Source organism: Terrapene carolina, unplaced genomic scaffold (assembly GCF_002925995.2).
Source record: "Terrapene carolina triunguis isolate 2854851 unplaced genomic scaffold, T_m_triunguis-2.0 Scaffold1053, whole genome shotgun sequence".
Classification (NCBI taxonomy): domain Eukaryota; kingdom Metazoa; phylum Chordata; order Testudines; family Emydidae; genus Terrapene; species Terrapene triunguis.
Window position 1 is genome coordinate 29,270 of NW_020665404.1, and position 11,259 is coordinate 40,528.

At 52.1% G+C, this 11,259-nt stretch overlaps 1 protein-coding gene across 2 annotated transcripts; it reads right to left on the reverse strand.

The window, feature by feature from the left end:
- Positions 1-4,255: 4,255 nt before the first annotated feature.
- LOC113408211 (ETS translocation variant 4-like) lies at positions 4,256-10,926 on the reverse strand. 2 transcript variants are annotated; one of them, XM_026661365.2, is made up of 5 exons: positions 10,582-10,926; positions 10,401-10,469; positions 8,713-8,885; positions 7,257-7,358; positions 4,256-6,399 (listed from the first exon to the last, which is right to left on the reverse strand). In XM_026661365.2, exons 1-5 carry the CDS (start codon positions 10,634-10,636, stop codon positions 6,178-6,180), a joined length of 621 nt encoding a protein of 206 aa, XP_026517150.1. In that variant the 5' UTR covers positions 10,637-10,926; the 3' UTR covers positions 4,256-6,177. The 2 variants fall into 2 exon arrangements, with proteins under 2 accessions (XP_026517150.1, XP_026517151.1); XM_026661366.2 differs by having other exon boundaries at positions 8,713-8,882; positions 10,582-10,924.
- Between the last annotated feature and the right edge of the window lie 333 nt (positions 10,927-11,259).

Sequence of the window (11,259 nt, forward strand, 5' to 3'; positions counted from 1 at the left end):
AGTTAGGGATGGAAGATGTGGGCTTTAACATTTGAGCAGCTCCCTCACTAGTCACCTGCCCCGTCAGTCTCTTGCTGAGCTGGAAACGCAGAGTGGATTTATTGACTCCCAGGGCTCTGATCTGCTAATTATAAACCTCTGTCCTTCAGAGCTCACTCCTCCTCAGTTATGAGAACCTGATCTCACCAGTTCCCAGAACCGCCCCCCATGTCTGTCCATCCTACTGCAGTGACTTGAAAAATCCAAAGAGAGAGACAGGTTTAAAATTTTGCCTGAAAGTGGATTAGTCCCCAAAATACCCTGCTCAGGGGCTGGCTGGACTGAGCACTAGCACAGAAATTGCAGCATAATGTGTATGCAAAGCACTTTGAGATAAGAACATAAGAATGACCTTGCTGGGCCAGACCAATGGTCCGCCTAGCCCAATATCCTGTCTTCCAACAGTGGTTGGTGTCAGATGCTTCAGACGGAATGAACAGAACAGGGTAATTATTGAGTGATCCAGCCCCTGTCGTCCAATCCCAGCTTCTCGCAGTCAGAAGATTAGGGACACCCAGAGCATGGGGTTGCGTCTCTAACCATCCTGGCTAATAACCATTGATGGACCTATGCTCCATGAACTTATCTAGTTCTTTTCTGAACCTAGTTATATTCTTCACAACATCCCCTGGTAACGAGTTCCACAGGTTGTGTGAAGAAGTACTTGCCTTTGTTTGTTTTAAACCTGCTGCCTATTAATTTCATTGGGTGAGCCGGGGTTCTTGTGTTCCTTATTCACTTTCTCCACACCATTCATGAGTTACTAGACCTCTGTCATATCCTGCAGGGTGAAAGACACTAGATAAATGCAAGCTACCACTGTTCTTAATTTTCACGAGACAGCAAGTGCAACACCAGGGAACACGGGGCTAGCTCAGATCCTTTTTCATAGCTGCACAGTCTGGTTCCTAGAAGAGAGAAAAGAATCTTTAGGAATGTACAAGACCTTCCTGGGGGCAGGAGGCAATGTCGCAGCAAGGAAGAATTCCTGGGCTTAGAGATGGCTCCTGTGCCAGTTGCTGGCTGGATCCAGCATTTCCTAGGCTGTTTCTGAAGCTCAGCTGAGGTGAGTGTGCCTCCGACATCCTCCCAGGATGGCTTTTCACTATTACCTCTGCTGTGCACTCGGGTGATGCCATCCTGCGCGCTACTGCCTGTATGGCACCTTGTTCTATTATACGGGCAGCTCTGCAGCTCAGGTCTGGGAGCTCGGCCATAAGATGGCCGCACGCTGCGTCCCTAGTGCTCACAGTGACACTTTCCAACAAGAGGGGGGTGGTACGGAGCAGGCTCAGGAAAAGACAATTTTCATTAAAATAACAGAGCTGAGATCCAATGGCAGGAGCCTGTATCAGCCTGGGACTGTGCAGAGGAATGTGGGGGATGTTCTCTGCCGAGGCAGATAGCTACTCCCCTGGCACCAGGTGCAGCAGGAAACTACTGATTTCATTGTGTCCTGCCCTAACAATGACCGCTTGAGCCAGACGGCAGTGCCCCCTCCCCCTGAGGCAGGCCGGGCTGATACAGGTATAGTTATTGAAATAATGAACTTTCCTTCTTCCCATGTCCCCCAAAGCCCTCAGTCTGTTCCTCCTTCATCCTATAGCAACACCCCGGGGGACACCACAAACCCAGCTCCTGGCTTCACTGCCAGGAAGGGGCTTCTGCAGCAGGAGCAGCTCCTTCCAGGCAAGAGCCGTAGAACACACCAGGAGTTTCCAGAGCAGGGATTTCCCCACCCCTGCAAACAGTGTAGAGCCAGGACAGAAACAAGTGGACTGTCCAGCCAGTGATTCTGCAGATCCCACACCCTGCACATTGGTGTCCGGCCTCTCAGCTGGAGTTTAAAGTCCCCAGTGCCCTGCTTACACGGAGCACCTTTGTGAGCTTTATTAAGCACAGGGGATCACATGCAGCGCTCACAGTCTCTAACGCTGAAGGCCAGGCTGGGAGGTAGCTGTACATGTGCGTTACAACACAGCTCACAGCCCCACTGTGCTGTACCTACCAAAATGTAAGCGTTTAATCCAGGAGGATGGTAGGCTCTCACCCAGCATGGGGGGAATAGAACCGGCAAGGGTGGGGTGGAGGTGGAGGCTAGCACTGCTGCAATGGAACTATTGGGAGGGGTGCACCCTCATGGGTCATTCCCTGTAAACTGCATGCATGTGCCAGGCGGGTGGGGACTGATGAAAACGAGAGCAGGACCTGTGGGAACTGGAGTGGCTGCCGCGGTGCCTGGGGTCAGGTAGGAACTGGGGTGATTGGGCTGGTGCCAGCAGCAGCTACACCTGGGGAGAGAGATGCACTGCTGGGGCCCCTCCTTCCCAGTCTGGAGCTGGGAGCCTCCCCTCCCCCGCCAAGTCTCAGCAGCTCCCCCTGCAGAGCACCCACCTCGTTCTCCTCTCCTAGCCCTTCAACCCTCCTATTTAACACGAGCTTCCACCACCTCTGACCCCACGCACCTGCCTGCAATGAGGGTCAAGAGGCCCACGGTTAGGAGAGACTCAGCTCAGAAGTAAATTCACCTGGCTTGTGACTCTCCAGGGTTCCCAGGTTGCGGCACTCTATAGCGGAAGATGGACAGAAGGTTTGTGGTGGTGGAAACGGACCAGGGGGATGTGGAACTCTGGACAATCCTTCTCCTGTGGGGAAGCTCCAGGCCTAGAGCTTCCTAGCCAAGGCAGGGGGAGCAGCCGTCTGCTCACAGCCTCACACAGAGAACATGGAGACAGGGTGGGGTGAAGCACAGTGGGTTCTTTTATTCGGGTCTGAGGATGGTGAATACAGACAGGCTCAGGGAGGAAGTAAAGAGTCTGCCGAGTGTGGAGTCATGACAAGCACCTTCTCTCTTCTGGGCATTACCACAACATTAAAACTCCTGCCTGTCCAAGTTTAATGGGAGACTCCCAGCATCACCAGACTCCCACAAGCACAGCCAGCGTCTCCAGTCGTCCTGTGCTGAAATGACAAGCTACGAAACACACTTCTTCTCTTGCCCCGTTGCTTCCGGGTATATTTTTCTCCCCAGCCCACCACCGCCTCTCACCTGCTTCCCGCCACCCAGGCAGTTGTGCAAAGCGCGCAGGCCCAGCTCCCTCAGTGCAGGACTCCTGGGATGCACTTTGCAGGCACTCAAAGCCGAAGGTGCTCACTGACTCCTGAGGCCACGGAGCCCACCTCTGAGGAGTGGAAAAGCCACAAAGGTTTGTCCAGGTATCACAATCTCTTCCTGAGCGTGGACATGTGCACTCTCTCAGCCTTCGTGCAATGGAGACGCTCTGCTGGACCACCAACTTCCCCCTTAAACGGACTTATGCGGTGCTGTGACAGGAGCAATTTAACATGCATAGGAAGCCTAGCATGGTGCCAGTGTGAATGCAAGTCATTCACTCTGGGTTTCTTGCCTGCACAGCCTGGCAGGGAACAGAACAAAACACTCCATTTTCTCACTTAATATTAAGTTTATAAATCTAATATTTGCCCCCATCCTCCTTCCAGCAGCAGCCAGCCCTGGGCAGGCTTGAACAGCTCAAATAGCATTTCCCATGGAAACATTTGCAGCTAGTATATTGGTAAAGCAACTCTCAGCATCCTGACAATGGCCCAGTAAGACTGGAGCCGGTGTTGGGCTGTAGGGTGAATCATGCATGGGAGGGGCAGGGTGGGGATTGTAGGAAGGGATTTCTGTAATGCCCTGCACTTTGTAAATTCGTAAAGGCTTTATCTGAACAGGGGCTGACCCAAAATGGTGGTTTAAAGCGTTGGGAGAATTCGCACCTTTATCGTAGGCAGCTGGTGCTAGCGCAGTCTTATAATGTACATTGTTTCTCAATGAGAGTTGACAGCAAATCATAAAAAGCAAATGCTGTTAGCCAGGTACAAAAACTAAATACACAGTGAGAAAAAACATCCCCCCAAATATTTGGTATAAAACTTGAACGTGCCTAGCTCACACTGCGAGCCCATGATCTGCCACTGCTCCTGTCCTTGTCTCGCCTGCTGGAATGGGCTGCAGCAGGGCAGACACGACTTGGGTTGGAGGATTGCACAGGAGCAGGTCACTAGTGCACAGAGTTCTGGTCAGTGACAATACCTTGGCCAACACCGAACATGAAAGTAAATGCACATCCCCCATCTGGCTGAATCAACCCATACAAAGCCGCATGCTGATGGCAATGAGAGAAGCAGAGCAAGCTTAGAAGGGAAGGTAGAAGAAGCCGGGGAGCTGAATGAAGGGGCACCGGCCAAAGATATAGACCAATTTATTGATTATAGTATTTTTTACACTCATAAATAATAAAAATAAGTGATGCCAATAGGAAGGGCCCCCCCTTCTCCTTCACTCGTGGGGCAATGGAGAAAGTGTGTTTCCCACAGGAGGAGTGAGCAGGGCGAGGGCTGCAGGCTGCAGAGGGCCAGAGGAGGGGTTGGGCCCGTACAGGAGGAGGGAGGTTCTCACAAGGGTGCAGAGGCAGGCTAAGCACTTTGTAAATGGAACATCCCCACCACCCTGTGGGTCAGGGAGAGCGTCCCCGCCACGTTGCACCTGGGGCCGAAGCAAGGATCCCTGCCAGCTGCACAGAGAGGAAGCTCCTGGGAAATCAACCTCTTAAGCAATATAAAAAAACTTTCCCTCCAAACTGCCACAGGAGGCTGAGCCAACACCTCTCTGCCCTCAGGAGCCTGAAAGTCAGCCAGAGGAGCAGCAGGGTGCAAGGAGAGCGGAGCTCCACCACACAGGCACTGCTGCTCCTGGGATCCTACCGTGGTTGTGTCTGGGTGGGGCTGCTTAGCACAGTGCGGGTAGGAGAAGGGCCCTCTCAGCGAGAAGGCTGGCAAAGCGTCTCCTAATCTCTCCTTATGCAGCCCGTGCTGCATTAGCCAGTAGGGGCCCCAGACAGCGTCTCATGAACTCCTCCCTTACCCCGCCCAGGCCCATCTGGGAAGGCCAGCTACAGATGAACAGGGAGAGTGTGGCTTTTTTACAAAGCGAATGCCTCACATCCAGAGGCTGAGGTTATTTTCTAACCTCCAGGGTTTACCCACAGGCCCAGGAACAGCAGGTCTGACCAGCACTAATGGGTCTCTCAAAATTGTTGAGGATGTTTTTGGTGGAAGCGCTCCAGTTTTGAAGAGCCTGGCTGCTGTAGGTAGCCCCTGCTCAGTCCGGAGCAATCAGCAGCCCAGCCACTGGCTTGGGCATTGGAGCCCATGGGCACCAGCATCCCTTTCCTCGGACTCCATCTCAGGCTTTACTCTCTATCCTCAAATTCCCAGTTATCTGCAGGGTTCCTCTGGCTCAGAGCCAGACTCCAGGCCAGTGGAGTCCAGGGGCTCCATGGCTCACCCACGGTGACATTTCCTGTCAAGGAGACCAGAACCACGCCAGCATTGGCTGGTAGCAGCTGGTCCCCTTCCTATCGTTGCCAGTATGACACTCAACAGCCCAGAGATGAAGCATCCTGAGCAAGGAGGCACCAAGACAGGAGCAAATGCATCCAAGGGAAGAAATGTTCCCCATTCCCGCCAAGCAGTTTGTATGGAACAAGTGTGAGCTGAAACCTTCAGCTCCCTGCTGGCCCTTCCGGGGACAGGCCTGTCCCCAGCACGTAAGAAGTAGTGTGGGTAAGAACAGTGCTTGTAGGAAGGTTGGGTGTCTGGGGGCTGCTTTGTAGGAGTGTGTGTGTCTGGGGAAGCATGGGAATTAACTGCAGTTTCATAGAATCATAAAATCAGAGGAGAGAGCCCAACAGGCTCCCATTTCCTCCCCACCCCGCTCGGCGGGAGGCAAAGGCCAGAGACAGGATCGATGCTGGGGATGTGACACGATCACACATTTAACTGACTGGAGGCGGCACTCAGAGGTTTCTGTACTGGTGAGAGAGTCGGTTCCATTGCACCAAGTCTGGGCCCACATCCTGGGTGAATGAGGTGCAGCCAATGTCTTTCAGAGCCTCAGTTGCTGGCTGGCTGTCCAAGGATGGGCTTGCATCACCACTGCCTGTTTCAAAGGCAGCTATTCAAAGAGTCTAGTGGAGCCCAAGCTGGCCCAGGAAAGCTCCTATGCAGATCGATTACTAACAAACATCTCCATAGATACAAACACAATGGCTGTGCAGCGGGCTCCTGGTGGAATTAATAGGGGTAGCTCTTGCTGTAAGGCTGGGAAGGGAGGCTCCCAAGGTCCTGGATGTAAGCCGTGTTCTCGTCCAGATGGGAGAGAGGAACAGTGTCTTCCTCGCTGATCTGCCGGTCAAACTCTGCTTTCAGGGTTGGCCGCTGATTGTCAGGGAAGGCCAGGGAGAAAAGGGCTTCAGGCTCACACACAAACTTGTACACATAGCGCTCTCCAGCAACCTGCAGGGAGGAGACAAGGTGAATGCTACAGTCTCTGTCCCACCCACTCCTTATGCAGCTAGCTGCTCCCAGCGAATGACAGCAGCCATTGGCACGTGAGTTGTTCAGTGGGGGATGAGAGGGACCCCCCCCACAGAGCTAGGAAAGACCCTGGGCTCCTCTAGATCGTCCCCATGTCTGAGAGGGAGTTTTCACCACTTCGTCAAGCATCCTCTGTGGCTGCTGCTCTAGTCCCACCTGGACTAGCTCCAGGGACAGTGACACCACAACCCGATAAGCAGGCAGGGCACATTGCAAGGGGCAGCTTTTCTCTTAGGGGGCTGGAAATGGGGAGGGTGGGGAAGAGACTCTTAACTGTAGGGATGGAGAACCATTCAATGAGGAGCAGAATTTGTCGTGGGTTATCTTCAATTGCTGGACTTATGCTGTATTTATAGGTTACATCAAGGGTGCCCAGAGCACATGGATAGGTGCTACCTTTAGCCTTTTTATAACTCTAACTAACACTAATAACAAGAGCCTCCCTTGCCAGCTAATCCCATGACAAGCGCCCTGACTGTTGTTAAGAGGATCCCCCCTTGCTCCCCAATGCAGGTATACATGGAGAAAGCATGACCCCGCCCCCAATTGGCTTTCCCCTAGGATGCCTGGATTCAGCTCCTTCAACCGTTCCTCGATGGGTCTTGTTTCTTTGCTTCCTGCTCTGCGAATGGTGGGCCAGGGAGAGAGTTGCAGGGAAAGAGGGAACCTCAGGAAGTCAGGGGGTTCAGAACTTGCCATGAGCCAGCCAAACCTCCAATCACAAGCAAGACAAGTGTCAGGACGAGCATAGAACTTGGATCCCGTCACAAACTGACCTTCTGCATGATGCCTTTCTCATAATAATAGCGAAGGGACCGGCTCAGCTTGTCGTAGTTCATGGCCGGCCGGTTCTTTTGGATACCCCACAGCCTGGCCACCTGCAGGACAAAACACCAGGGTGCATTAATGTCTGTGAGCTCTGAGGAAAGGAGCGCATGACAAATGCTTGTGTGTGTCTGTCTGTCTGGGGGATGTTCCATGTGATCCATTTCTGAGGGAAGAATGCTGCTCAACAGGCAATATAAATAATAATTTATAGCAGGCAAACAATGGAATACAAATAATAAATACCGCACCATTTACACTTCACTGCAGCAAACAAGGAGGGCAAGGCTGATAAACAGAAGCTTCCTTCCATCACTGAGAGAATGTGTGTGTGCAAACGTCCCTGTGGCAATTGTATTGATGGAAAAATCCATCAGTAGGCAAACATTGTCAGGCAATGAACTCCCTTCCTCGATCCCCCAACATTCCGACAGAAGTAAGGGGTTTGAGAATCCTGGGTAATCCTGGGTGCTGAGTGGCTGATAAAAAGGTCACATGTTACTACAGTCTACATGCAAAGCGCTTGGCACTTTTAGCCAGTGCCTATATATTGGCGGGATATGCCCACAGCCAGGTCAGCATTGGGAAAGGGCCACTTCACCTGAAACCATCTTCAGCCTTGAATGATGAGCACTGTTATACAAAAATGAGGCTGAGAAAACACTTGTAAACGAATGTTAATAGTGAAGTGACCCAGCAAAGTGACTCAGCCCATCTGCACTGCATATGTTCGTAAGAGCCTGGGGATTAGCTAGAGCAGCCGCTAAACACAGCCATAAATCGGATCCTGACATTAATGGATGTTCCAGACACATTTCCCAGCTATTATCAGAGTTTATTGCTCTGTTTGGAACATGGTGGCACTAGAAGTGATATCTCTGTTAATTGCAGTTCGAATCCATCCATCCCCAGATTTCTCCCAGATTTTTATTTAAAATGCTGTGATCAATGAGGTACACTCCTGCCTCGGCTCTCAGAGACTGCATCGGGCACTGAACGCCAGGTAGGTGGCACAGAACCAACATGGGACAGCCCAAGAGTAAAACCCCTTGGAAGGAGGAGACCAGCTGAGAAACCCACCAACTGCAGTTCCCTTTAGCAACTCTGAGAGGAGCTATTGGAGGGGAAACTGCCATCTCCTGTATCTGGGACCCACTGACCCAAACTGTTCACCTGCTGGAGCTCAGGTGATGGGGGCGGCCATCATAAGGCTGGGATTTTTGGGCACGTAGCTGCCGTGGCCTCCTCCTCTAAAACCCCAGCCTCAGTGGTGACTCTTAGGGCAACTGGCAGGCAGGAGGCTTTACAGACGTGTGGCAAAGGCCCCTGCCCTCAGGAATCTGAAGAATCAGTAACTCAGCCCAGGGGCCCCTCTTGTTCCATGGGTAGAAGCTGAAGAGTTTTCACCTCCTCAGGCTCAATGAGTTTGAACTCCATTCCTCTGCCGGTCCAGGCGATGAAGTGGGAATTGGTGGGATCATCCAGCAAAGCCACCAGGAACTGCCAGAGCTGAAGAGACCCTCGGCGTTGGTACGGGGGTCCTTCCCGGTACCCGCCCACTTCCTGCTTGATGTCTCCTGCTGAGCAGAACAAACACAAAGGGTTTTGCTATGTCCCTTTCCTTGCCCTCCAGCAGTTCTGCCTCTCCTGACGGGAGGAAGATGCAGAGACGGCTTCTCGGTGGACAGCCACAAAAGACAAAGGCCACCTACAGAGGTTACTGCAGGGATGCCTGAGGACTAACCTCTTCTCACCTGCTGTTTACCCAAGAGGAGAGTCTGGCTAGAAAGCGAGAGCCCGGAGTGCAGCAGGAATCGTGTGACAAACCAGCTGAAAGAGTTGCTCGCTCTTTGTTTAATTGGAAGAAGCTGGGGGAGTTTTACTGTAGTTCAGGGATCACTCCACAGTGACCCTAATGCACTGTGACATGGCATCCGCTCCCAGGGGAGCCCCATCCTCCGGGGATGGATGCTAAAGGAACCAGCTGCCCTTTGAGTTCGGAGAGAACTCTGCAGAAATAGAGCTTTAGAGCAAATGTGCTTCGCTGCCCCCTTCAGAGACTGGACCCCACCTCCCTCGACTCCTGCATCCCTGGGCAGTGGGGAATCACTAGCTACTCATTTAAGCCCCGGCTCAGAACTGCTGTTAATGTGCAGACAGCCTAGCTGGCTGATGCCCAGCATCAAAGCCCATTAGATAATCTCCTCCTCTAATGTTCATAAAGGCAGGGCTGGCCCTTGGGTACCCAGTGGGGGTGGGCAAATCCCAAAGGGGACGAGGAGAGAGGCTGAGAAATACAGGTGCCAAGATTCTGGGCAGATGCCGGGCCTGGCTTCTGGCATGAGGCATTTACATGTTCAGGCGTGACTCCCTGCAGCAGCAAAGCACATCAGAATGATTTCAGCTTGTGTCTCATCCCAGGGCAATCCCACACACGCTGACCTGGTATGGGTGGCAGGCTGCACATCAGGACCAAGCTCCATTACTGTGAGTGAGCCCATGTTAGACGCACTGCCGCCTGGCTGCAGAGTGACACTGACAACCACATAGCGACTCTAGGGGTGCCTGGGTGGAACTACTGTAAACTGAAGCCGGGTAAAGAGGCCCTGCTCAGCCGGCACTAGGAAAGGGCAGTGATCTTGGCGAGTAGGTTTGGGGGTGTTTGTGGAGAGCTGGGACGGTAATCAAGGGGGACTGGGCCCCAACACCAATGACAAGGCTGAGAAACGGGGCCACTGGCTGGGTGGTTCTGGGTTCAACTACTGTGCAGAAATCAGTATCTCTCAAGTGTTTGCCTACAACATTTCAGTTTGCACAAGAGTGAAGAGGAGGAGAAATTCACCACCAACTGTAGTGATCTGGGCTCAGCTGCTGAAATGTCTGTCTGCTGCTATGAAAACTCAGAAAACAAACTCCCAGGAAGCACAACATCAGCCATGAGTCATACATCCAGGTGCGGCATCTCCTAATGAATAGGGTCACGAAGAGGGTAAGCAGAGCTGGCAGTGTGCATATTCCAGCTCACATGGTACATAGGGCCTGGGGTAACCTCATCCTACCCCAAGATTTGGAAGACACACAGGTTTCTCTCTGACCTTCAAACTTCTCCGGGACGACACAGACATCATCAGCAAATGGCCTCATCTGCTTGTTGTAGCCATAGCCTGGAAGAGACAGCAGCAGATGTAATCAGAGAACACAGACAAGCTGCAGCATTGCAGTGAGGTCTATTGCAGGAGCAGATGAAGAGGAGACAGAGCCATGAAGGTTTCTTACCTAATGTCCCTTCGGTATTTGAATGGCTTTGATACCCCTCAGCATTCATGTACATGGAAGGACAGCCAGGAACATCTACAGAATGAGCAACACACACAGATCACTGCCAAGCACAAAACCCATCAGGGCTGGCCTGCTCATCATACAGGATCACAGCCTCAGGCCCTGAAACAGTCAGGCCAACCACTAGCCTTGTGCCCTCCTAAGAGAAAAGTGAGACTCTAGATCCCGTCTTAGCTCCAGCTCAGAGTGGTTCTAGGGCTTGTCCTCTCACCATGGATAGCCATGGATTAAATTAATGTACAATTGTGACACCATCCAAAGCACCGTTTTCATCCGTGATGACAGACAGAGCAGAAATAAGAGCAGAAATATTAACACAGGTTACATTTGTTTGCTATTTCTCCTTCGTTTAGGGTTTAGGGTGACGTGACACTGGACTGCACTATGATTGTTACAGATGAAGAGGATGTTATTAGTCAGGCTGGGCAGGGATGGTGTCCCTATCCTTTGTTTGCCAGAAGCTGGAATGAGTGACAGGGGATGGATCACTTGATAATTGCCTCTTCTGTTCATTCCCTCTGGGGCACCTGGCATTGGCCACTGTCAGAAGACAGGATACTGGGCTAGATGGACCTTTGGTCTGACACAGTCTGGCCATTCCTATGTTCTTATTTT

Bases quoted from the DNA above. Each gene is read 5' to 3' on its own strand.
- LOC113408211 (XM_026661365.2), bottom strand. From the start codon at position 10,636: ATGTACATGAATGCTGAGGGGTATCAAAGCCATTCAAATACCGAAGGG. The intron at 8,886-10,400 runs GTCAGAGAGAAA...TGTTCTGCTCAG, and splicing joins CGTCCCGGAGAAGTTTGAAG to CAGGAGACATCAAGCAGGAA. The intron at 6,400-7,256 runs GTCAGTTTGTGA...TCCTCCCTGCAG, and splicing joins AGAAAGGCATCATGCAGAAG to GTTGCTGGAGAGCGCTATGT.